We start from the raw sequence: 27,937 nt of genomic DNA on the forward strand, positions 1-27,937 counted from the left end.
GCAAGACGAAAAGAATCCGTTCCGCGATTCTCTTCGTCTAGCGGTTTTTTCGTCTTGCGAAGCAAGCCCATTGATGGCTTAGCAGATTAGCACTTTTAGCAGCTTTTAGCGGCTTAGCGGATAAGCAGATAAGCAGCTTAGCGGCTTAGAAAAAGGGGGGGGGAGGAGAAAAACCCCGCAGGAACTCGCAAGACATTTTCGTCTTGCGAAGCAAGCCCATAGGAAATTCGTTTTGCGAAGCACCTCCAAAACGGAAAACCCTTTCGTCTAGCGGGTTTTCGGTCTTGCGAGGCGTTCGTCTTGCGGGGCACCACTGTATTTCTTTCTCCTTTCCCCTGACCCATGGAGCCTCAACACATTGGATAGTTATGAGGACACTGTTTGCTCCAACAAAAACTGGAGATTGGTTGAGGTCCAACCTGCTCTTCTTAAGCTTCACCCCCTGCCTATAAAAGAGCCAGTCCCCTGGCCTTACAGAGAGAACTCTCCTTTCTGTGGTGTCTCACCTGGCATGCTCCTTGCACCATTGGGCAAGTCATGAGGACCCAGAGTTGCTGGATTCTGCCGGTGAATCAGGCTTAGGGGAAGGCATTTGTGAGGACTCAGAATCAGGACCACCACGCCAAGCATGTGCATTAAAGATGTCACGACACCTAATTCAGAAGCTTTTTGATAAACTCAGAAAAGTGGAGGGACCAAAAAGTCTAAATGTGTCTTATACTTAAGTCTACAGAAAAAATATCTGGCCCTCAAGCTCTCCTGGTTTTCATATTTTGAATAACATTCTTGATTTTTTCCATCAGTAATGGCTTTGCAATAAATTCCTTTTGCTAAAAATCTAACTGCAGGAGAACAGACTGTGAGAAAAAGTTTTCAGATCCAAAGCCTACAGGTTCCTTATCCTTCCTGCATAGCTTAGAATCGTATGTTTGGAACTCTCATTTCTTTTGATGATGTGTATGCTGTGTTGCGTTCATGTTAATTTTCTGTTGTTTTCAACAAGAAGTCAAAATCTTACTCAGCATCTCTGCAGTCTCCCGATATCTCTTGCACAAATTTGTCAATGCAAATTCAGCTCTAGCAGAAAATAAATCATACAATTCGTATTTGTCATGTTGCAGACTTTGATAAAGAACCAGAGAAAGGGGGTGCTGCAAATTGACTTATAGGTGACTTTACTGTTTTACACAAATTTTCCTCTTGCAGAGTTTTAATCCATTTCTTATGAGAAATATATGCTACAATCCTTCCTCAAATATAAGCCTTATATCTGCTACATGGTATTTCTTTAGTTATTCTCCAAGCATGTTTTCAAAAGATTAATGTGATACTTTGGAAGTTTATCTGGGGTAATTCTCCACATCATTTTTCTGCTTTGAAAATGCACTTGGCAATGTTGGAGGGAGGATTTAATTTTCCAGACATTAGTTTTATATCATGATTAGTGGCAGCAGCTGGTAGCCCCTGGACCTGTGGGATGGCCTGTGGTCAAGCATGGCATGTACTTGGGACCAGTAAGGTCACACGGGTTGGACCAAGGTCATCACATGGGCTGGACCAAGTTGTTCTGGTTTCCTTGCAAAGGTGTGGACACAAAAGCACTACAGTAAAAGTACTTGGCATCCAACTAAACCAAAAGTTGTCTAACCTCGGTCTAGAAGGGGTCCCTGCTGTCACATTTTCTAGAGTGGGTCAGTGTTGCAAGAACCACACATTGTGCAGAAGTAAGCCACACTAAATCCCATGGAGATGGATCCCAGATAGGACTGGAGGCTAAATCGGTTAGTCTTAAAGGTGCCAGACAGAACTGTTAACAAGGTACCTCCTAAACTTTCAGCCTGATGGAAAAAGATTTATTACCCCCCAAACTGATTTACTTCTATGCTTTCTTATCAGAATATGGAGGGATATTAAATGGACTAAGGTGTAGGAGACCAGGGTTGGAATCACCACTCATCTGTGAAGCTCTCTGGGTGACCTTGGTGTGTAGGACAAAAGTGAAATGTTCCCATTGGAGGAGATATGCTCTCTGTTACCGGCCACTCCAATCCCTGCTAAGCCATGCATGGGATTCCAGGGGTTTTCGCCCTCAACCAGGGTCTGTGCTCCTTTGGAGAATTGAAGATGTGGCACAGGCTGTCATAGTTTTAAGAAATATGATTTATTCACATATTTACACCTGTGTTTGGATGGAGAGAGTCTGGATCTTACAGCAGGGTCATCTCAAGAAGGGCTTGTTCCCCACAGCAGTGCAGTACTGGAGTCAAAGGCATCTCTTCCAGCCCCCCTTCAGACAACCTGCCCAAGATGGCTCTCTGTCTTTGTTATCCCATATTCTTCTTAGCATACCCTACTAAAGATACCCCTTTCCTGTCACCTCACATCCAGTTACCCTGGCAACATTCCAAATCCCCACCATTTCGTAATCTCTAGGGTTTGGGGGAGGGTGTGTCCCACCACCAAACCTCAAAGAATTTAGAAGTAATCATGGAGTTGACAGCAGCAACAATTTTCCAGGAAAATTGGAGGGTTAGGAAGGAGCAAAGTGCTCTGCCAGAGTTAAATTCTGCAACAGAAGGCCTCTGAGGATCACAGATGACAACCAAGATGCTGCAGAATTAATATCAGTAGAAAGAGGACCAAGTGTCCTAAGTATGACTGTGTATGATGCATCTAAGAGAACTGTACATGCATGAAAGGAAACCAGGCCCACCTGTTTTAATTGGGGCTACACAGATAAGCCGGCCAGCGAAAGGGAGCAACGTGAAGAAGCCAGTTCTGCTGAGTTTAGTTGCTACCTTAGGTCACTATCTTCACCAAGTCTACTCTGAAATAAGTCCTATTGAATTCAATTGAGCTTACTCCTGGGTAAGTGGGTTTGATTGTTAAGCACCTTTATCATCGTCTTCTTTGGCATCACTCGTAGCAGAGTAAGATGGTCTTCATGAACATGAATAGTGAGTCCATAAGTGACTGGAGGCCAATTCTGGATCCACACGTCCTGGTCTGACAGCCTTGCTGAATGTATTTCTTATAAACATATCTCTTATAAAATATGTTTTCATTATCCTCTCTGCATCTGTCCAAGTGCAGCACTCACCCTAGTATATCACATCAACTCTCTAAAAAGGTCAGAACATGGAGAATTTTTAACGTCAGGCAACATGTCAGCACATATGCCCACAAATGTTCCAGGAGCAAACATTTGGAAAATGTATGCTGCAATGGACCATCTTATTTTGGTGTCTAATCGGCTTAGTTTTCTCACAGTTTCTGACAACTTATAAATTTAGCTATTGATGACACTGAGTCCAGCTTTAAATTTTTTTAGATAGGTGGCCCTCTCAAGATAAGTGTGGAGTCCATTGCACTGTCATGTATCTTAATATAGAACAGAATTCTGGCTTGCATAGAGCCATGTGTGAAAATAGAGGCAGCATTCCTGGCTCAGCTGAGAGGCTGCTTTGATACAGGGATTGCAGCCGGCATGTATTTGCATGGCCTTGACCCCAAAATGTCCGGAATGATGGATCCCCTGATTTCCTTCTCTGGTTGGGGAACCTTTGTTAGGATGACAGCTGGCCACCTTGAAGCATATCTGCATGGAAAACTCCACATCATTGGACAGCTAGCAATAGTTCACCAACACAAGTAAGAACTGGAGAAATTAAGAGATTAAAAAAAATTATTTGCAGCACCTTCCACGTCAGAGGTAGCCAACATGGTTCCCTCTGAATGTTCTTGAGCTGCAACTCCCATCAGCCCCAGCCAGTAGGGCCAATGGTCAGGGATGGGAGTTTTAGTCAAGCAACATTTGGAGGACATCACATGAGCTACCCCTGAGCAGCAATGTCATGTGCTGGATCAGCCCTCTCTCACCGTCACTCAGTGGGGGGCGGGGGGCACCACCTCTTGAACTCCTGCCACTTCAGGCAGCTGCTTCATATCACTTCGTCTGTCGGCAGCCTCAGTGTACATGACTGAGAAGTTGACTTTGTTTCTCTGTTTCTCTGTTTCTGCAGCCTGTGACATGTTTGGAGGAAACAAACCATAGCACTTACTTATCCTCAGTACTTGGCTTTTGTGCTTCACTTGAAAAGGAAAAAGCACCATGAGCAATGGTTTGTTCTATGGTTTGCTTACTCCAAACGTGGCAAGTGAGGAGCAAAGTGGGGCTTTTGAGACATGCCACACTGCTGCAGTATGCTGCCCATTCACATAAAACCATAGTTTAATAATAATAATAATAATAATAATAATAATAATAATAATTTATTATTTATACCCCACCCAACTAGCTGGGCTTCCCCAGCCACTCTGGGCAGCTTCCAGAAAAATATTAAAATACTGTAAAACATCCAACATTAAAAGCTTCCCTAAACAGAGCTGCCTTCAGATGTCTTCTAAAAGTCTGGTAGTTGTTGTTCTTTTTGACATCTGATGGGAGGTCGCCACAGGGAGGACACCACTACTGAGAAGGCCTTCCGCCTGGTTCCCTGTAACTTGTTTAATATTGTTTAATGTAATGTGTCAACTAGGCCAAAGAGGTATTCTTCATGGATAAATGAATTTCACCTCATCTTTCCTCTGAGATTAGATACATAAACCTCTCTTCTGAGGAAGGACATGCTGTCATGTCAGTTTTCACCCTCTTTACCTAGCCCAACAACCAACTTCTATAGAAGGTCTTACCCTTTGGAGCAGGAGAAAACAAGCATGCTCCATCTTCAATATTTTAGTTCACTCTTGACACCCGTGTAGCAGTTGCAAAGTATCTGAGTAGAAGGTGCACACTGTACTGCTTGAGGGGAAATGAATGCTTCCGCTCAGACACAGAACCCCTCTACGTGTCTGCACATATGACCACTCAAAGAGCCATTGTTATGGTATAATAACTGAAATCCCTGTGTGAAAAATTTGGCTGTGTGAATCTCCCCTAATTGTGCTCTGTTCTAGTGAAGGGGCTGGTAAAGCTATTACTGTGTGAACACAGCATGAAAGAGTGCAAAATTCACATCCCCGCATGTGTTCTACATTCCCTGCCTGCTCTCTTCTTTTTAGCTAGAATATTACTGGTCTGACGAAATACTTCATTTTATATGTACCTATGCAGGGTTCAAGGGACGCGGGTGGCGCTGTGGGTTAAACCACAGAGGCTAGGACTTGCCGATCAGAAGGTCAGTGGTTCGAATCCCTACGACGGGGTGAGCTCCCGTTGCTCGGTCCCTGCTCCTGCCAACCTAGCAGTTTGAAAGCACGTCAAAGTGCAAGTAGATAAATAGGTACCACTACAGTGGGAAGGTAAACGGCGTTTCCGTGCGCTGCTCTGGTTCGCCAGAAGCAGCTTAGTCATGCTGGCCACATGACCCGGAAGCTGTACACCAGCTCCCTCGGCCAATAAAGCAAGATGAACGTTGCAACCCCAGAGTCAGTCATGACTGGACCTAATGGTCAGGGGTTCCTTTACCTTTACTTTATGCAGGGTTCAGGCTCCCTCACTCTTACGCCAGCTTCACCAGCTAAGGAGGAATGATCAGGTCATCAGTTTGGGTGGTGCTGTGGGTTAAACCACAGAGCCTGGGGCTTGCCGATCAGAAGGTTGGTGGTTTGAATCTCCGCAACTGAATGAGCTCCCGTTGCTCGGTCCCTGCTCCTGCCAACCTAGCAGTTTGAAAGCACACAGTGCAAGTAGATAAATAGGTATCTCTCCAGTGGGAAGGTAAACGGTGTTTCCGTGCGCTGCTCTGGTTCGCCAGAAGCAGCTTAGTCATGCTGGCCACATGACCCGGAAGCTGTACGCCGGCTCCCTCAGCCAGTAAAGCGAGATGAGCGCCGCAACCCCAGAGATGTCTGCGACTGGACCTAACGGTCAGGAGTCCCTTTACCTTTATGCATTCTAGCTACAGCCTCATTGTTTTCCTTTACTAGCGTTACTGTCTTAAAGTATCAGCTTACTCTGTTGTATAGACTTTGTCGAATCTGATCTTGTTATATGACATATTATCCATGCACATCAAAAACAGATGGCGTTTCCATCCGGTTGGAGTTGTGCTAGTGATGGACATTTGTACATCTGAGCGGAATTAAGGAGGAAAAGCTTCCCAAAGAAGGGCATCATGTATACATGTCCTTTTCCATCATCCAGGGAAAGGATTCCAGAGGGTGCCTCGTGGCTAAGGCATGCAAAGCCCTCCTCCGCTTTACCATAGGCTCCTGATTCTAATCCAGTCACAAGAAAACTGCTGCCAATTATAGTTTATCTGGTCTCCGTGTGATTGGGGTGGGAGGTAGGATAGAGACAGGAATTCCAAAATAGGATTTGGGTTGCTTTTGTAGCTTTTCACTCTACAAGACAGAGCAATTTCATTATAAGGTAACGTTCAACCCAAAAAATCTAATTTAGAAACTAAAGAACTTGATAATGATGAGCATGGTGGCATTGCCTGGACTTTTGACTCAAGCCTCTCTATCTATCTATCTATCATCTATCTATTTAAATTGATCAACCCCTTGATTGTAAAAAAAAAGCCCTCAAAAAAAACAAAAAGGTAAAATCATACATCAAAACGTGCAAGAATTTATTATAGTAAAACAGATGAAAATTCCCATCAGCATTTATTCACACCCCTACTTTTGGAAAAGACAGGCACACAGAGTTGCTCACTGAGCCTTCCACCCTTAAGTAATGGTGACCTGGAGGACTGGTACTGATGAGTTTCCTGCAACATAATTATGCCTGGGTGCTCTCGCCATAGGGCAACCTCAGCTCCAACTCTTTCCACTGCTGAGGTCAGGCTTCTAGCATGGAATGAGAGGGTTTTTAAGGAGCACTGAGTAGTTGCTGGGAGATCAGCAAATGGTTTTGTGACTTTGATAAAGCCTGGAATAGCTTTCCTGGCTTGCGAACCTGGGCCTTCCTGGAGGCTTTTGTTTAACACTGGACTAACGTAATTGGTAACTATAAAAATGTAAAACAGAACCAACCTTGCCAAACAGGCCACCTTTGATTGCCTTGGGAGCAGAAAACTGCACTTGTGCGAAATCATATGGCACCATCAGCCAGCTTCACTGATGTTGAAAGTTGAAGATCTTTTATCATATTTTCACCTTGTTGGTTGTCTCTCACCACTCACTGTCTCTCTCTGTGCTGGGAGGCACCTACTTGATCTTAGTAAGCAGGAGATCCAAAGAGCAAGTTCTGCCACACAAAGTAATTGTGTTCTTACAAGTGCAATTGTGCAGCCAACTTCACCAATTGAAATGGTTGCTGGGGCACGTGTGGGGTAAGGTGACCTCATAGGGAAACTGGTCACGAGTTCTTAAGGGCTTTATAAAAAGGTGAAGGGACCCCTGACCATTAGGTCCAGTCGTGACCGACTCTGGGGTTGCGGCGCTCATCTCGCTTTATTGGCCGGGGGTGTACAGCTTGCGGGTCACGTAGCCAGCATGACTAAGCCGCTTCTGGCGAACCAGAGCAGCACACGAAAACGCCATTTACCTTCCCGCCGGAGTGCTACCTACTTATCTACTTGCACTTTGACGTGCTTTCGAACTGCTAGGTTAGCAGGAGCTGGGACCGAGCAACAGGAGTTCACCCCGTCGCAGGGCTTTATACCATACAGTAATAGCAACATCTTGAATCCTGGCCCAGTAAAATCACTCTTCCATTTCTTTGCAAGGCAGCTTGCTGAGTACCAGAAGAAGCCATATTTTGCCCAGCCAGCATGTGAGGAAAGCAATATTTCTTTTGCTACTATTGATTTTGACACATGATGGATCATTGGTGCTTGGGGGGGCGGGGGAGCAAGAGTGCAGAGCACTGATGCACAAAGTGTTAGTCTTTCTTTTCTACTTATATTACTTATATTGGGGAATACTCATTTGCTTCTGTTGCCTTTTTCTGGAGGGGGGTGAAAGCTCTGATGGGTTAGCATGCATCCTTGATTGAGGACGCTTTTTATTTTTGATGGACAGGGTTTTGTTTTAATGATGATAATAATAATGTATTATTGTTATTATTATTGTTATTATTATTATTAATAATAATAATAATAATAATAATAATAATAATACCCCACCCATCTGGCTGGGTTTCCCCAGCCACTCTGGGCGGCTTCCAAAACAATATTAAAATACAGTAATGCATCAAACATTAAAAGCTTCCCTAAACAGGGCTGCCTTCAGATGTCGTCTAAAAGTCTGGTAGCTGTTGCTCTCTTTGACATCTGGTGGGAGGATGTTCCACAGGGCGGGTGCCACTACCGAGAAGGCCTGGTTCACCGTAACTTGGCTTCTCGCAGTGAGGGAACCACCAGAAGGCCCTTGGAGCTGGATATCAGTGTCCGGGCAGAACGATGGGGGTGGAGACGCTCCTTCAAGTCTACTGGGCCAAGGCCGTTTAGGGCTTGAAAGGTCAGCACCAACACTTTGAATTATGGCAAGATGGGGGCAGGGAATGTGCTTTAGCCTCTCCTAAAACCATCTTTCAAATGTATGGTGCTTATTATATATATAAATATTGTGCTGCATATGTGCAAATGCGTCATTCTTGTTACTATGTTTTATGCCACTTCTTTTGTGTGGTGTGGTGTGGTGGTGCCTGTGTTCCTCCTCCTGTTTTTAAAAGAGCAGTGTGTGTTGAGGATAAAGGCCTTTTGGAAATCATGGTGCGGCAGCCATGGAGCCATGGATCTTGGAAGTCGTTAAGGAGGCCTCTCCACCTGAAAAAGACAGGACACAAAGTGTAGCCCAGAGGCCTTTAAAAAATCTTTTTTGGAGAAGGGCAGGTACTGAAAAGTGGCTGCATTAAAGGTAGCAAATACTTGCAAAATATGTACAATCTTAAATAGCAGTGCATTGAACCCAGGTTCGCAGGTTTGCTGTGCTCCTGGACTCAGTCCTGAGCATGGATGCCCAAGTCTCTGTGGTAGCCAGGAGTGCATTTGCACAATTAAAGCTTGTGTGCCAGCTTCACCCATTCTTTGAGGTGCCTGGCAGAGCCTCCAACATTTCTCAGGTGAAAATAGGGACTGACTTCTCTACATCAAGAAGTTTCTTCTGCATTTGATCTCACCGTATACACCATGGGTAGGCAAACTAAGGCCCGGGGGCCGGATCCGGCCCAATTGCCTTCTAAATACGGCCCACGGACAGTCCGGGAATCAGCGTGTTTTTACATGAGTAGAATGTGTGCTTTTATTTAAAATGCATTTCTGGGTTATTTGTGGGGCATAGGAATTCGTTCTTTTTCTTTCTTACTTCAAAATACAGTCCGGCCCACCACATGGTCAGAGGGACAGTGGACTGGCCCCCTGCTGAAAAAAGTTTGCTGACCCCTCATATAGACATGCATCTGGCATCTTGAGCCAATTACAGCCTGTCTGCTGAACCTACTTCACAGGATTGTTGTAAAGCAAAATGTGCAAGGGAAGGGGTCATGTACCACACCTTCAACAGATAAATGGAATGGAATTAAATTTTAGCTGTAAACTGCCTCAAGTCCCTGTCAGGGAAAAAGGTGGGATATAATAATAATAATAATAATAATAATAATAATAATAATAATAATAATAGAAGAAAGTGTGGGGATGATCAGGAACATACCAGAGAGTAAATCCTATTGAACTCAGTGAGACTTAGTTCTGAGTAAAAATGCTTAGGATTGCAGTGTAAATCTTTACCCAGTTACATGGGAGTAAGCTTCACTGAATACAGTTGGACTTACTTCTGAGTAGTCATGTAAAGGCTCCATTTACAATAAGAAGCATAAACACTCCATTTGTTTCCTTAAAAATGGCTGGCTACTGAAGCATTGCAATTAAAGAATATAAAGAGGAGTGGTTACATTCTGTTTCAAAATTATAGAAAGGGCTTCATATTAGGGTTGCTGTTATGTACTGAAGTTCTCACCCTGGGCCAGCAGGGGGATACTGTAGATAGTTTTCACTCAGGTCCACATATGCAAATAAGGGATTGAAAGTGACGTTCAGTGATTGGATAGTTACAGAAAATGGTTACTGTTGTGTTCTAGTGGAGCTCTATAAAAGCAGGCTGGCTGAACCCTTCAGTCAGTTCTGTTCTGGCCTGTGAAAAACAAGAGCTGTTTGAAGAATCGCTGTGTTGTCTGATATGTTCCCCCACAACTTAACAGTTGCCATATTTCAAAAAGTGATAATCCAGAAAAGTTGTCGAGCTTTTTTTTTAGTTTTGGCCAAAGTTTTTGAGTCTTTTGGGGGGACAAAATCTTTTAAAAAAATTAAACTTTTTGAGCTATTTTTAAGGAAATTTGCCAGATGTATGGCAACTCTACTTCATATGCCATCAAACTATAATTATCCACAATTTAAGTTGCATTTACATTTGGTGAATATTTTCGTGCCCCTTTTGTGTTTCTCGAGGGGTTTTTTTTAGACATTAGTCAAAAACAAAAGTTGCTGTCCTAGAAGTTAAGATTGTGCCAGTTCAATCCCAAGCTGGCATCAGGTGAAGCCCACCCCCCCAGCTTGCCAAGCTACCTTTGGCCCATATATAGCAGTTCCTTACAATCAGATGTCAGCTTGGCTGGACTCAAGCTGACCTTCTTCTTGGTGGGTGTACAGAAACTAGATAGATAACTTTACTGTATGAGCGGTTTGAAGAGGCCTGCATGGACTGCTTAATGAAGGGATATTGCAGAGGCTCAGCTGAGACAGACATTTGGCAGGAGGAGCAGTATTAATAATGTCATTGCAGTGAAAGTCAGCTGTTCCCTAGCTACAACGCCAAGCATTACAGACGCCATCCAGAAATATTTCATCCACCTGCCAGGAGTTCAGAGCAACTTGGCAAGTTTCTAATTTTAAACCCAGCGAAATGAAATTGCTCCCTCATTTTATTGTAACAATATACATGCATGTGGAGAACATTAAGGAATGCATGCGCTCTCTCTCTCTCTCTCTCTCCCAGTGAAATAAGTGCAGGCTGATGTTTTGCAGTCTTTGTGGGTCCAGCCAGCTAGCTTTATCTCCTCTCAAGCAGTGCCCATTTTGGCATCCTGATTTTGAAAAAGCATGCTTGCCACGTGAATCTCTCAAACTAGACAAGAGGATGAGGTGGAACAGATCATTCTGTAACCTTTTGAAATATTCTTTGAGCTATGGCACAAAGTGCCGTAAAACAGAATATTGCTTATGTTAACCTGACTAGCAAATGTCCTCTTTGAGCAGATGAGGGCATCTTATATCTTATTCTACCAATTTATAAAGCTATGAGGATATAAAAATACTGTATTTTTCGCTCTATAACACGCACCCGACCATAACACGCACATAGTTTTTAGAGGAAAACAAGAAAAAAAAATTCTAAACGAAACAGTGGATGTATGAATTTTGTGGTTCATGCTGTGGCCACAGACATGTGATCTGACGGTGAGTTTCGGGTAGCCCAATGCAAAAATCCTGAGGATCCATGTGGATCCATGCTTTGTAACCACATTTTTGCACCACTGCGGCCCCAGGCAACAGTGGGTGCGTGATTTTTTTGGTGCAAGCTGTAGCCATGGACATGCTATGTGATCTGATGGTGAATTTGGGGTGACCCAGTGCAAAAATCCTGAGGATCCATGTGGATCCGTGCTTTGCTCCTTTAAAGCAAGCAGGCTCTCTGTCCCTCTCTCCTCCCCACTCAGCGGCTCTTCTCCCGCTTTGCTGTTTCAAAGCGAGCCACGGAGGAGGGAAGGAAGGGGAACCATGGATCCTCTGCTCACGACTGCAGCAGATCCCCTCCGCCACCCGCAGGCATTCGCTCCATAACACGCACAGACATTTCCCCTTACTTTCTAGGAGGAAAAAAGTGAGTGTTATGGTGCAAAAAATACGGTAACTTGGTATAAAGCTGATGAAAGACAGTTGCGGAAACAAGATTTACTTCCTGAATTAAGCGGGTCCATTAATTACAAATGAATGCTGTTTTATTTTCGTAAAATAGAACAAGATGGTGGGGGGAGTGAAATTTGGCTCCCAGGTGGCCTGACTCAGCCTGCAAATGACCACTTAGAAAAAAATATCAGCCGAGTCAAATCTTTAGATAAGCAGCCATCTGATTTGTGTGTCTGCGAGAAGAATCTGAAGCCCATTTAAAAGAATGGGAAGGGAAGATCAGCCGGCAGCTGTTGCTTCTAGAGCTCAAGCCATGCAGTTTTTAAAATGAGATATGTAGTGCGTTAAGTATGCACAACTTGAAATATTATGCACCTATATACTAATTAATCTTTTTAAAATGTTTTTAAGTTCAATTATTTTTAAAATGTATTTTTATATCCAGTTCAGCTTTCTGAGTTAGTGATGTTGACTGCGTAAATAGATTTTTATAATTTTATTTCATATAAGTATCAAAACATACGGAAGCTTAAAAGATATACACCCCATAGCAATGCCATGTTTCTTTTTTTAAAAAAAAAAAAATATTTATTAAGATTTTACAAAATCAAAAATACAAAAATGCATAGTAAACAAGAAACAGAAGAAAACTCTCGAACAAAAATACAAGATACAAAAAACAAAAAAAAGAGAAATAGAAAAAAGAAAATTAAAACATATCCATTTTTTATAACTTTGAACTCATTAACTTGTTTCTTTGACTTCCTCACACCTCCCCTTTTTGTATTAAACAATGCTTTCCTGACAATATGGTTTTTAAATGCTTTATGTATTTTAACCTTGTCATACCACAAATATGCATGCCACCCAAAAGCATTATTAAAACCTTCTAAATCCAAAATGTCTGTGTTCTCAAGAAGCAGCCAGTCTTTCAGCCAGCAGAATGCTGCTGATTCATAATAAAGTTTAAGGTCTGGCAGGGCAAATCCACCTCTATCCTTTGCATCAGTAAGTATTTTAAATTTTATTCTGGGCTTCTTGCCCTGCCAGACAAATCTAGAAATATCTCTCTGCCACTTCTTGAAACAGTCCATCTTGTCCAAAATTTGCAGTGATTGAAACAGAAATAACATTTTTGGCAATACATTCAACTTTATGGCTGCAATTCGACCCAACAAGGAAAGCTTCAAATTTGACCATATTTCTAAGTCTTTTTTCACTTCTGCCCAACATTTCTCGTAATTATCTTTAAAAAGATTTAGGTTCTTAGCAGTCATATTAACCCCTAGATATTTCACTTTCTTAGTCAATGTTAAACCTGTCTCCTTCTGAAACCTCTCTTTCTCAATCGATGTGAAATTTTTCTCAAGCACTTTAGTTTTTGACTTGTTCAACTTAAATCCTGCCACATGACCAAATTCTTGAATCATTTAGCAATGCCATGTTTCTCTTATATAAAACACATTTACAATAGGCATAATATTACCTCCTGTGTGGGGTTTAACCATTCAGCATGGTTATAGCTCAGGTCCAAAGAGTTCCTTATAGAAACAGCATGTTTCTCCCATGTCACAAACATGTTAAAATGCATTGAGAGATTTCTTGAGCACCATCACTTTGATTCATAAAAGAGCATCCCACCATTTCCCCAGCTATTATTATTTCAGAGGTAGCTCTGTTCATATCCAATGATAAGCACAAATCACTCTAGCAACCTCTAGTGAATGTAATACTACATCATGTTTTGTTCTGAAAACTAGGTTCAGTATAAAATTAAGAAGACAGACCTTTCCAAAGGCACATTGACAATGGTAAAGAAGGATAATGCGCTGATAATCATTTTCCAAAATGCTTGAGCTGTGTAACATGCCCACTAAATGAGGAAATCTGCAGGATTCTGTTTTTGGCATAGTGCCAGCAATGACTATTCTCATCTTTATATGTAATTTCAGAGGTGTTAAATGGTTTTTTTATTGTCATTTTTATGCAGTTCTCTCTCAATCATGAGGTCACAGTAAATTAATTTATAGGTCTGAAAAGGAAAGACCAAGCCTTGTAGAAATTTTCCTTCTAGATCTTTTTTTCATCTTTGTTTATAATGTGTTACAGCTGTAGTGTTCATATACAATATATATATTTAAAAGAACTTGCGCCTGGCCACAAATTATTTCAAAATCCATCAGATTATTTTTTGAAGTTTAGGTAACAATATGTTTTATTCAATAAATCAGAACTTCCAGTATGTTCATGGGGATTGGAGTCTGGATCTCTAAAAACTGGAGCAAATTGTGAGATTGAGGGTGAAATCCTACTGTGATCACTGTCCCATGTGGACAGTAATGTATTAAGTATAACATTTTGAATCTTTTTAAAAGAATTATTTGTATTTTCTCTTTGTGCTCCAGAGAATGGAATGTAGAGGAATTTTACAGAAGGGGTGTTCAACATTTTTAGTTTCTGAATCACCTTTGTCTGTCATGCATTCGATTTTGTAGTGGTAAATTAAGAATTTCACGTCCTTCATGATTCATGCTAGCTGGCCATATAAATCTGTCATTGCTGAGGAATTAAAATGACAGGTGTCAGCAGTAGCACTTCCCAGCAAGACAAGGCTTTGTCTAGCTTCAACAATTTCTCAACATATTGTTTTGAGTTTGAGGGGTTAGTTGGCCTGATGCCCAAGTCTCTTGAAATTGTTGGAGTCTTGGTTCCGGTGAGGGTTAAAATCTAATGTAGGATTCCACTATTGAATTAGCCAAGCAAGGGCCATGGATACCACCTAAGTATTGTCCTTAGACTGACAAAGGAAGGTGCTCTGTACCAGAGGGCAGGTGAATGGGCTGGCAGGCCAGAGTGGTGAGAGCCATGCTTACTTCTGCTGGAATCCAAGTCTGTGACTGTGGGAGAAGCAAGACCTTCTGGGCTGTAAGTGTTGTGAGACCATCCATCGTAGGTGCAGGTTGTATATACAGTGGTACCTCGCAAGACGAATGCCTCATAAGACGAAAAACTCGCAAGACGAAAGAGTTTTTCGTTTTTTGAGTTGCTTCGCAAGACGGATTTCCCTATGGGCTTGCTTCGCAAGATGAAAACGTCTTGCAAGTTTGTTTCCTTTGTCTTGCAAGTTTGTTTCCTTTTTCTTAAAACCGTGCATTCAGGGGGTGCAGTTGCGACTTGACTTCGAGGAGCAACTCATAGCAGGCGGTGTGGTAGCCTTTTTTGAGGTTTTTGAAGACTTTGGTGATTTTTGAAGCTTTTCCAAAATCCGTGCTTCGCAAGACAAAAAAAATCGCAAGATGAAGAAACTCGCAGAATGAATTAATTTCGTCTTGCGAGGTACCACTGTATGTGTAAATCATATATCATAAAGACACCACAGTCTCTGCTGTGCTTCTTTCCAAGGAAACTGAACTCTGGGTAAGCACCTGGAACCAGTGGAATCTTGCACCGCTCAGAGATTGGGATAGTGTGCAACAGTATATTTGGACAAAATGGTAAATTCAGCTTTGCTGGGACAGCTTTCATTCAAACCCTGCTAAAGTGGAGGAAAATATTTTTCATTTTAGCATGTTTAAGCACAGGGGCGTCTTACCCATAGAGGCTGGTGGCGCGGGGCGCCAGTGCGCCAAGTTCTGGAGGGTGCCAGGGAAAAGGCGGAGGCTGGACGTGGCACCTCCCGGCATCAGCTTGCCACCCTCGCCCGCCTCCACCATGCCGCGCTGAAGCAGCGCTGTGCCCAGAGCCTCCGTCTATCATGGCCACCGTGGCACAAAGCAGCCAGCTGAGCCGGGAGGCACCGCGTCCAGCCTCGCCTCTTCCTCACCGGAGGAGCCGCCCTCCAACCACTGCCCGCCTCCTCCAGCCCCGCCAGCAGCGCCGTCCTCCCTAAAAAACTCTGGGAAACCGGGGGGGGGGGGGCGCAATGGAGGGAGTTTTTTACCCCGGCGCTGGATATGCTTAAGACAGCCCTCTTTAAGCTTCTGGTGATAAGGAAGGGGTTCGCATTGAACCTCCTGCTAAAACAAAGGTTCCCCTCTCATTTTTGGTGATGTCAAGTGTTTGACAGGTGACCAACCCTGCCTGGGTGTCAAATTTAACCCATAAGGCCAGGCCTGATAATGATCTGACCCACAGATCCAAAGAGATTCCCCACAAGTGCCACAAATGTTTATCTTGTAGCCAATATTATTTTTAGTAATGCTCTAAATTTTGTCTTTATGTTTAATGCAAATGGTTCTATTGATATAGCAAATATTTTCGGCAATATTGTGTTGTATTGTGCCTCTTCTGATAACAAACTTTTTTAATATTTAGAAAGAGACATACTGATGGAAATGAATGTGTAGAGACCACAATGAACCAGCATAGAATGGAAATATTTAGTTGCATACTTTTTCCAGTGTCAATATTTTGGCAATAATTTTATTGACTGGATAAGAAAAATCTATTTTCAAATGTAGATGAGTGCAGGCCATCAATGCACAGTATTCACTCGGAGTGACACGGATGCTTCTAAGGTTGCCAAGTCAGGAGAACCCCAGACCCCGAGATGTCAGGGCTCAAATCTGAGTCTATGGGCAGCCCCTAGTGATGCCATTAAGAATAATGCATTAAGCATTAGCCACAGTCATGAGAGCATGTCATTCAAGTAAAATAAAAAGCAGACCCACATTCCCCCATAAACCTAACCCTTAACCCTGACCCCAACCCTAACAACTTGCCCAAACCCTAATCCCAAACCTTTACTACCACCCCAAACCTTACCCTAAAACTAACTGAACTGTACACCTAACCCTCCCCCTCATTCTAAATCAGCTTTATTCCTAATCCAACCTTCATCTTAAACAGACACACTCACCCTAATCTTAACCCTAACTCCTAATGTTAGCTCTAGCTCTAGCCCAAGCCCTAAACCTTGGCCTAAGCCCAACCCTTAAACTAACACCCTAACTCTAACCCTATTCCTAAACTCTAATCCTAACCTCCATAACAACCCCCTAACCTAATCCCAACATCTAATATCTAAGATGCACCTAACAAACACATAGAAAATACCTAACCCTAATCCTAGCCTTTTTATTCTGCCTGCATCTCTCTGTGCCTGCTTCCATTGATCCCTGGTTTGGGGTTTGGGGATGAAACTTTAGGGTGTGCCTGGGCACACACCCTGCACACACCTATGGTGTCTGTGGGGTGTGTGTGATAAAATAAAGAGATTTGCAGGGAGGAATTCATAGTATTCTGAAGATCTTTTTTCAGCTCCTTGCAGATGGAGATAGCAATGTGGCATTTGATGATAGCCAAATGTCAGCTTTCACTTCAAATAAGAAATCAAAACAAAGGGATTAACTTCTTGTTACTTTGAAAGTTGTTGCTTGCAGAGTGGAAGGACTGCCTTGTGTATTGGAAGTGGCTGAAACTGCAGCCATGATCTTGCCCAAACTAATTACTGCAGTTCGGTAATTATTGGATGAACAATTAAAAGTAATTAGAGATGAGGCTGATAAAATGGTGAATGCAAACAAGACCAGAGAAGGATGAAATGGAAAATGTAATTTAAGAGGACACAGAGGCTTTGGAGAACAATATCAATAAAGGATTGCCAGAACAGGAGAGTGAAATGGTAGAATTGGGAGGGAAGAGATGGTGAAATGGAAAAATCCTTCACACAGGTGTTTGATGCATAAAACAGCCAAATGGTGGAGCTGTGATGCTGGAGGAGTGGAATGGATGGAGAGATGGAAATACAACCTAAGCTGGGACCAACAGAGCTAAGATAAGAAAGCGTTCTTGCTTCCCGTCTGCAGCAGGAGGAGAAGAAGAGGAGAAGGTGCCAACACTGGAGGCGCACCTCTCTCTACTCCGCACTTTGGCTCCATGCTTTTAGGACATCGGGCAGCCCAATCCTTCCCCAAAAAATATAGGGAGGGGGGCAAAAGGGCTCAGCCCCTAGAAGCCAGTGCTCCTGACAATTTGTAGTCATATACTGTACTGCATCAGAGAGATGCCAGATGGACAGAGAATGAAAACTGGTAAAATTGTATACACAGCAGTAAATTTTAATGTGTTTTTTTTTAAAGCAACCATTTGGATAAGAATGTTCAGCACCTACTGCCTCCACTGGGTAGTGAGGTGTTTGTTTTTTAAGCTTAAATATTTCCATACTCCAGTATGAAATCCATATTTATTATGAATAGCTTCTAGTATTCCAGTGATGTCATTCACCCACTAGGACCTAAGAGGCTCCAAGCACAACTAGGCCAGTATTCTAATTCTTCACTTTAGATTATCAGTAAATTACTAAACACACACTGCATATTCATTTTGATGGCTTCCTGTGCTGTGGGATTAAAAATAGTGGTCCTTTAAGCAGGTGGTCCTTTAAGCAGATTAATGCCATTTGTAATGGAATATCACAATACAATTTGCACATGGAGAGGTGTTTTCGAACCCTCTGAAGTTTGGGACTTTTGCTTTGAGCCTGAACAAATGCCTGGCCTTCTCATTTAACAACCAGGGCAGGTGGGCTATCAGACAGATTCTTGGGGGGGTGATAGAATCATTCTAACTGTGGGGATTCAAGGACAGGTTATACCGGACTCACAGGGAGCCGAACAAAGTGAGGCAGGAATGCCAAGCATTTCGACACAGCGCAGTCCAGCAAGGCTGGTGGCAACAGGACTGCTCTAACAAGGTAAGAAGAGCCCTGCTGAAGCAAAGTCAAGGGCTCCCTGTTTCGATCAGGCGTGGAGCGTGGGAAGGCAGTGGCTGCATGGGCCAGAGGTATACAGTCATGGACAGGCTGGAAGTCTGGTACTACACCCGGTCAACAGGAACAGAGATCAAGAGGCAGGAAGCATTGCCATGGATGGACTGATGGTCTCATGTCAGACTGAAGAAGAGACACAAGGCACAAGGAGAGAGAGGTCCGTCCGCTGGACCTTCCCAGAAAGATGGGGCTTTATAGGGCCTGGGGATCTTCACTGGTTTGGGGGGTCAGCTGATCATGTTCAGGCTGGGATGTGTGTGTGTCGGGTGACAGCATTTGGACCAGCACAGCAGCCTTTATCTGTCCTTGCCATGTATAACCAGCCCAGAGCACTGGTGCCACAGGAGGTGAGATGCTGAAGATGCTGAAAGCCCTGCTTCAAGAGACAACTTGCTGTAGCATCCCATTTCTAACAGTACCGTATTTTTCGCCCTATAGGACACACTTTTTCCCCTCCAAAAATGAAGGGGAAATGTGTGTGCGTCCTATGGGGCGAATGCAGGCTTCAGGAAGCTATCCGCTAGCCGTGGGAGACCCAGCTCTCCCAGGCCTAGCGGAGAGCTTGCCTGCACCCAGAAGCTTGGGGCGCGCTGAGCTCCGCACACCCCAAGCTTCGGGATTAGCGCAGTGCTCCGCTATCTGTGGGAGAGCCGCACGGCTCTCCCATGGCTAGCGGAGAGCTTGCCAGCACCCAGAAGCTTGGGGCGCACTGAGCTCTGCACGCCCCAAGCTTCAGGATTAGCACAGAGCACCTGGGGGGGGGAAATAATTTTTTTCCCTTTATTTCCCCCCCAAAAAACTAGGTGCGTTCTATGGGCCGAAAAATACGGTATATTATTATTGACATTAGCATTAGCCTCAGAGTGACTTATAAAATCATCCATGGTACAAAATTTAAAATAATCAAATAGATAAAGGTGCTCCTAATGTAATAACATAAAAAAGACAAATACTACTCCATCCTGCTAAAAGCTGAACACCCAACGCACACTTGGGTATCATTATACTATGTGATATCATATTTCATTATAATATCTAGTACAGTAGTCAGGCAGATCACTCCAGGATGTTGATAATGTTTCAACGGCTTTGGCTGTTAATTTTAAATATTTTTAAATATTTTAATTGCTTTTAACTTTTTTATTGATAATTTCAATATTTCTTGTGAATTGCTTAGAGGTTTTACTGAAGTCAAGCTAAACATAAATTTTGTTAAATAAATAAAATGAGGGCATGAAGGCAAGAGTCCTTCTCAGTTGTTGGCCTACAACAGGAGGGGAAAATATGTGGCCCTTTATTATCTAACGCCACTCCGATCATCCCTAACCATTGCCCATTCGTGTGTGTATGTGTGTGTATAAACAAACAAATTATCAATCAATATAACCATTTACATTTCCCTCCCCTCCTTCCCCTCCCTCTCCCCCCCTGCCCCCCCCCCCGGACTTCCCTCAGCTCCCGTCTCTGGTTTCTTTGCACATATTGGACACGCAGCATAAATTAATAATGCAGAGTTGTAAAATTGTACATATCATTGTCTTATCTATCATATATTCAACTAATAAATTTGTGTATGTTTATTCAAAACCTGCCAAGGAGTCCAAATCATTTTGTTGTCTTTTTAGATAATTTGTAAAAAGTTCCCATTCTTCCTTGAAGTCACAATTGTCCTTGTCAAGCAGTTTATATGTGAACTTGGCCAATTACGCATAGCTCATCAGTTTTTCTTGCCACTGCTCTTTTGTTGGGATTTATTCATTCTTCAACTATTGGCCATTTTAGCTGGGGCGAATGGGACTCCACCACACAGAGTGCCACATGTTCCCCATCCCTCATCTATAGCATCTGATATTCAAATGAATGTTTAAACTGAGCATAGTTCTGTTTAAAAAACATGGTTAATAATCAGGGATAGATTTGTCATTTGAGAATTTGTGTAGCTTTCTTTTAAACCCAACAAACCGAGTGACCATCACTACATCTTGTGGCCAGGAGCTCAAGTTTATACTGTGCTGTGTGCAGAAGTCATTTCTTTTGTCTGTCCTGAACCTCCTGCAATCAATTTCATTGGGTACCCCAAATTCTATTATTCAAAACTTTGTGGTTTCCTACCCGTTTCCTTCTTCTCTGTCAAGGCAGCACTCCTCCTTCTGGAGTGATTTCCCCCACTCATCTTGCTGACAATTTATCCCTATTCCTCTATAAATTAGTGTTCGGTGATGGTCTGTGCTTAGTGTTCAATAATATGATTTTTTTTTTTTTTTAGTCTGATGGAAAAGAATGGGGGAGGGGGTTCTTGAAAAAAAGTTGTTTTCATGTGTTCAAAATCCTTATCCTTAATAGAACTTACAGGAGAAAACCTGAAAAGGTGGTCAGTAGACCAGTAAGTTCTTAAATCAAAACCCCTAAAATCAAAGACAGACCCACATCTAAACAGCTTTAATTGCAGCTGCTGTCTAGGAGATTCAACATATATCGTTTTGGGCTGGCTTTTTAAAAAATGCATCTTTGTTTTTGTCTTTCTTTTCAGTTATGTGGCTGCGGTCTCTTGGGTGTGGGAATATGGCTGTCCGTGTCACAAGGAAACTTTGCCACCTTTTCTCCCAGCTTCCCTTCACTGTCGGCAGCAAACCTGGTCATTGCCATTGGTACTATCATCATGGTGACTGGCTTCCTAGGCTGCTTGGGTGCTATCAAGGAAAACAAGTGCCTCCTCCTAAGCGTAAGTTAGCAAGTGAGATAAACCACAAGTTGGGGGCTGGACTAGGGCTGGGCGATATCAGCTTTTCAACATCGAGGTTTGGCAATACAATGCAATGCTGAAAAAACAAGGTGCATTGGCCTCTGCCCATGAGGCACCGGGTGAAACGGCCCCAGCTCTCACCTCGGGAGTTGAGGCGGTTTCACCCAGGCGCTCATGGGCTGGGACAACGCAGCTTGTTCCCCCTCCCCAGCTGAGACAGCCCCAGGGCTCTCCCCGCTCTCATGCGGGCGGCAGGAGCAGTTGGGCTCCTTAAACTTCTAAGCTGGGGCACACTCCTCAGTCGAGCAGGTTAAAGATGCAGAGGGAGTAACAAGCTGTATCAGCGTCTCCCCAATACAGCTTGTTTCTCCCTCTGCGTTGTATGAGGAGCCAACCGCGATGTCGGGCTCACTCAGTGGTATATCGCTGGTGAAACCACCGCCGCTCCTGAGTCGCACCCGCTGAAGGAAGGAACTCTTGATACACCCTCCAACAGATGACTCCGTCGCAGAGCAACTCCGGAGCAGTGGCGATATACCAGCGATAAACCACTGAGTGAGCCCTTCATTTCGGTCTACTCCTCAAACCGGTCCTGGGCGATATATCGATATATCACCCAGGCCTAGTCTGGACACAACTGTCAAGTAAACCATGGCTTAGCTCAGCAGCATGGCAGCATGGCCAATCTTCTCTCCAGGAATCTGCATGTTGCCATTCATTTGATTTTGAATTGATTTTAGAATGCTGTGTTACTTTTATTTTTGTTAGCCACTCTGAGCCCGGCTTCGGCTGAGGAGGACGGGATATAAATAAAATGATGATGATGATGATGATGATGATGATGATGATGATGTTTGCACTAAGTCATGATCATGTCCTGTAGAAAAGGTGAATGAACTTTGGAATGGTTCATGCATCAATGCAAGCAAATGTACCGTACATTCACAATACACAAGGTTTTTGTTTTTTGTGTAATACACACTTTCCCGATAAAATTAAAACAAAAATTCACAAGGTGGTCTGAGAATAACCTTAAGAATTTCCACTTAATAATTTATGAGGAACGGCTAAGGGAGCTGGGCATGTTTAGCCTGGAGAAGAGGAGGTTAAGGGGTGATATGATAGCCATGTTCAAATCTATAAAAGGATGTCACATAGAGGAGGGAGAAAGGTTGTTTTCTGCTGCTCCAGAGAAGCGGACACGGAGCAATGGTTCCAAACTACAAGAAAGAAGATTCCACCTAAACATTAGGAAGAACTTCCTGACAGTAAGAGCTGTTTGACAGTGGAATTTGCTGCCAAGGAGTGTGGTGGAGTCTCCTTCTTTGGAGGTCTTTAAGCAGAGGCTTGACAACCATATGTCAGGAGTGCTCTGATGGTGTTTCCTGCTTGGCAGGGGGTTGGACTCGATGGCCCTTGTGGTCTCTTCCAACTCTATGATTCTATGATTTCAAAGAAAATTAAGAAAATGGTGATACATTTCAATGTTACTTTAATTGCAATATTTAATTATGTTAGTAAGTATGTTGCTATTTCCCACACTGCCATTTACATAAGGTATATTAAAGCTTCAAGTGATTGTAACATTCTTCTTTCTTTTGCTTCCCCAGTTTTTTATTGTTTTGCTGATCATTCTCCTGGCTGAGCTGATACTACTCATTTTGTTCTTCGTTTATATGGACAAGGTAGGCATTCACAGAGCTCTGTTATCTCAGAAGACAAGCTACTTTCTTATGAATATTCCTCCTCCAGCTCCCTCCCCAGATAACTGGCATTAAAATAGACATATCAAAGAAGCTCCTGCAGAAAGGAGACAATCAGCACATTAGAGAACTGCTGCAAGAACCAGGCAGAAGGGAAATTTAGAAGTCTGGCTGGCACCTTGAGCACGCCCCTGACTGTTTGGCTCCTGTGGAAGCCACAATGCTTTGAGGAGCACAAAAGAGATGGAAACTACACCAGGCAACAACCACCACCTCCTCCTCCTCCTCTTCTTCTTCTTCTTCTTCTTCTTCTTCTTCTTCTTCTTCTTCAGTTTAACTTGTCCAGGGCAACCCAAAGTGACTTACAGCCAAAACAAATAACAAAAACTGCCACCCAGAGGATAAAGCAATACATTAAAAACATCCTGGCCACTTCTAAAAGGCCACAGATAAAGGATAAAGGAAGGTTTTCGCATGATGCCTAAAGATATGTAGTGAAGGTGCCAGGCAAATCTCCCTGGGGAGAGCATTCCACAGATGGGAAGCCACTGCAGAGAAGGCCCGTTCTTCTGTTGCCACCTTCTGGACTTCTCGTGGAGGAGGCACATGAAAAAGGGCCTCAGATGATGATCTCCGGATCTGGGCCAGTTCATATGGGGAAGAGGCAGACCTTGAGGTATTGTGGACCTGAGCTATTTAAGACTTTATAGGTCAACACCAGCACTTTGAATTGTGTCCAGAAGCAGTCCAACACTATAACCATTGCACTGGTCCCAGACACATGTCTATTGGAAAAAGACAAAACTTCCTTTTACTGAAATATATACTCACATATTTGTTATCTTGAGTAGGACATCTATGCACACAGTGTTAACATTATGCAGCAACCCCCTCCCCCCCAAAAAATGCTCCCCTTGAAGCTATTAGGAGAAAGCACCAGATGTGCTTTCCATTCAGCCTACTCTTCACATACCTTGGAGGATATTTTAACGTGTCTTTTAATCTGGAATTGTCACCATGCGGTAGGTATTTTATTTCTGCAAATGGCTTTCAGTCTCAGCTTGAAAACTCTGATGTGATGGGAAGAGAGTCTGTTGTTTTCCCACACATATACATTCCTAATCAGATCATACCAAAAGGTTACACTATTTATGCAATGACTGTGACCTTGTTGGTGTTTGTTTATACGAAATAGGTTAATGAAAATGCGAAGCAGGATTTGAAAGAAGGGCTCAAGCTGTACAACACGGAAAATAATGTTGGGCTGAAGAATGCTTGGAATATCATTCAGGCAGAGGTAATGACATGAACATTTTATTTATTTTTTGCAAATGGCCCCCTAACGCTGCCCTGTTAATACATCTCATGGGACAGTCCTATTGTCTGAGGGGACATGATGTGATTGCCTTGCTGAAGTTAAGCAGTTTTGGGTCTGGTGAATTTAAGCTGGGAGACCTGGGAACTCCATGTTTGCTGCTTTGAGTTCCATGCTGCAGAAAAAGGTAAGATGTAAATGTACTCGGAGGTCTCAGCCTTTCTAAGATGCAGATAAGTCACGATTTATAATGAATTGCTATATGGTAGTTTGTGCATTGGCTCGTGTTGTTTATAACATTATCAAACATTCCCAAAGCAGAAAACTTTATATATATATATATATATATATATATATATATATATATATATATATATATTGTTTTTCATATAATACAAGAACAACATATAACTGCAATGACTTGTCCAGTTCTTACAGTCTTAAGCAGTTTCAAGCTGTACATTTATTTATGTATTATCAGTTCAGGTATCTTCTCCACAGAGATTCTTGTGTTGAGGGTGGAATAAAAGTATATTCTGCCCCATTTATAAAGGAAAAGAAAGGAAGATAAGTTTGACCCTTAGTATCTATCTTTGAAGTGGCGAGTAAGGCATTCCAAATAGTATTTAAGCATTTTCAAACGGGATTTCTATGGATTGTTTCCAATATTGGACTATTGTTAATCAGGCTGCTGATAACAGAAAAAAATACGAAATCCTTGCATATAATTTTACTGTTTAAATTTGAGTCTAACCATAACAAGGAGGGAGCCAAATAGGGTGGGAGGGCTCGCTGCATAATTTTGGAATTAATGTGAAACACCTTTTCCCAAAAGAAGTAAACCAACATGCAAGTCCATCATGGATGAAAATATGAGCCAATCTCTCCACAGCCTTTCCAGCACAGGGGAGAGATCCTAGTGTTTATTTTGGCTAGATGTGATGGAGTCCAGTGCCAGCAAAATATAATTTTGAGAGAAGCCTCCTGCAAATGAGCATAGATTGTTCGTAGGGATGGGCTGTGCCAAACTGATTGTCATTTATGATATCCAGTTATGATCCCTAAGTTTTTTTCCGATACTGACCGGAGACCTCCTGTATCGCCTGCGTATTGTTCTAAAAGAATGCTATAAACTGAAGATGCAGCTCCTTTTATGTCATATTTTGATTTGTTACAGAGACTCAAATAACACAAGAGAACCAAGGCCCTTGTATTCCAAATATCTTGCAAATGTGCATAATTGAAGAGATTGAAACTGATTTAACTGGGCATCATCCAACTTTTCTATTAGCTCATGCTCAGATATTGCTTTACTTCTAGAAATAAAGTCACTTATGTGATAGATTCCTCTCTTTTCAAGTTTTTTAAATTGTCCCTGTTTATCTTCCGGTTGGAATGATGGATGGTCTAATAGTGGAGTCAGTGGTGAGTCCTAATCCCTCCACACCGTCAGCACTGCCTTTAAGAATGGGTTTTGTATCTTTCTCCACTCAGTCCAGGACAGTTTCAGGAAAAGAAGTGTTCTGACTGTGAGGAGAGGGGCCCCTCGCTCTACACTCATGGAATGACATTTTGTCCCCTAATCAAGGGGATCAGAGATTGACATGTTCAATAAGTGAACAGATGACAATAAACAGGTGGAATGAGCTGAAAATGGTGACAAATAAGGTTTGGGGTTTAAAATATACAGTAGTGATTTTTCAAGAGGCTAATTCTTTGCAGTTATCACTCAGACTTGCACTTGCTAGTGTCCAAGGTAACACAGCCTTTTCAAAACTCCTAAAATGTTCTTTCAGTTCCAGGCTGCATTATGTCTCATCTTGTCCTTGTCTCCTAGATGCACTGCTGTGGGGTTACTGATTACAAAGACTGGTACCTTGTCCTGGGTGAAAACACTGTCCCTGACAGATGTTGCATAGAAAATTCTGAAGACTGTGGCCGGAATTCCACTAATATGAATTTAGTGTGGAAAACGGTAATTTTAGCTTACATAATAATCTGAATTTTTTCTTTAGTTTAACTTAATTTCTTTCCTTGTGGAAAAGGTATCCTTGCATGAACACCATTCGAGCGCAGGTATTAGGTACAGAGATATTTCAATTTAAGAGACTATTTTACAACCATTGTTCGGTCACCACTGTGACCTAGGACATTTGCTGAAGGTAAGCAATGCAAAAATCTTGCTGAAAGTAAGCAGGGTCTGTGACTTCCAAGGGCTCCATCCTTTGAGGCCCCTCTGGGATATAATACAATAATAGTTTTTTTAAAAAATCCCTAAAAGTAAAAATGCAAGTCAAGTAGATTCCCATCTGGTATGGTTAAACAAATCAGATAAACTGAAATTGATTTTTCTGCATATTTTGTTGTCAGTTAACCCTTCTGCTTTTGTATTATTGGTGCAAATTTCCTGGTCTGTTTTATTTATTTGAGTGCTTGAAACATTTTCCCCAGAGTGCCTTCCAAATGTGAGATTGCACGTCTTGCCCTCAGGCTTGCAACCTAAAAGACATGCCTCACAAGGAGAAGGGAGGGAGGCAAAATTGAACACCGATGGAATTTGGGGGAAGGCTCCATATAAATTAAGAGGAAGGGCCAAAAGTTGCTCATCATTGAGCAGTGGTGTATTGTAGCCTCTCTTATAGCAGGGTGGAATGGCTGGTGGTGATGGCAGCTGAGGGAGAACGCTTCGCAGTCCCACCTTCTCCCTCACACCTCCAGAAGCCCCGTCAGTGGCAGAGAATGGTTTCTTTATACTGCCAAGTATACCAATACTTGTGTTTAAAAGTCTTCAGAAACATAGGAAAACAAAGAATTGCAGGGTGTACAGTGGGAATAAAAAATGAATTGTGCACTGATGGTACAATCACTGTACAAATACCCTTTATACAGAGCTGCAAATTCAGGCATACTCTCTGCAAGCAACAAAATGGCCTACATCTGCCTTCTTGTCCTCTTGCCTAGTTTCTTCTATTCAGCCAACAGATCAAATGTATATCACTGACTGAGCTTATACTTTCTCAGTGAGAGGAAAATGTCCAGTAAGCACTCCTACTTTATCCCTGAGTGAGTTATTTCATTTGAAGCATTCGGCTCTTGAGCCAGAACAGGTTGTCACGGTGCTTTCCTACTTTTTTTACCTGGTGTAAGATTGGGGGACAGGTGTGTCCTTTGGGGTAAGAGAAGCAGGACATGGTAGCGGTGGAGATAGCGGAGGCTGCTCAAAGCGCAAGTGAAATAGGCCGCTGCTCGACTTGTACCTCCTTACGAGTAACAGAAAAGCTCGAGCTCCCCTGGGGCAGCTGTTTTGCTGCTCTCACAACGTTTTGGTGCGCCTGTTGCCACAGCCAAGGTCTGAAGAGCTATAAGGGACAGCTAGGTCGAGTCAAAGGAAATTATTATGCCTTTGATTTTCCCCCTCCCCTCCCTGCAAGATTCATAGATGCTAGGAAGAGTCTGTTTGAAAAGCAATGGTGTGCAATGGCTGTGCCTGTTTGCTGTGCCTGTTCATATGTGCAACTACAATTTCCAAACGCTGTGTGTGTGGTTCATGTC

The 27,937-nt window shown here is 42.8% G+C and overlaps 1 protein-coding gene across 4 annotated transcripts in view; it reads left to right on the forward strand.

Annotated features, from left to right (window-relative positions):
• TSPAN9 (tetraspanin 9) overlaps nucleotides 1-27,937 on the forward strand; it is a 128,148-nt gene that overhangs the window by 91,380 nt on the left and 8,831 nt on the right. For all 4 annotated transcript variants that reach the window (XM_079991718.1, XM_079991719.1, XM_079991716.1 and 1 more), the window contains 4 exons: nucleotides 21,155-21,346; nucleotides 22,978-23,052; nucleotides 24,266-24,367; nucleotides 26,223-26,360. In XM_079991718.1, the coding sequence (XP_079847844.1) occupies nucleotides 21,155-21,346; nucleotides 22,978-23,052; nucleotides 24,266-24,367; nucleotides 26,223-26,360 (507 nt within the window). The remainder of the gene's footprint in view (nucleotides 1-21,154; nucleotides 21,347-22,977; nucleotides 23,053-24,265; nucleotides 24,368-26,222; nucleotides 26,361-27,937) is intronic.

This window comes from Podarcis cretensis (genome assembly GCF_951804945.1).
Source record: "Podarcis cretensis genome assembly, chromosome: 9".
Taxonomy (NCBI): Eukaryota; Metazoa; Chordata; class Lepidosauria; order Squamata; family Lacertidae; genus Podarcis; species Podarcis cretensis.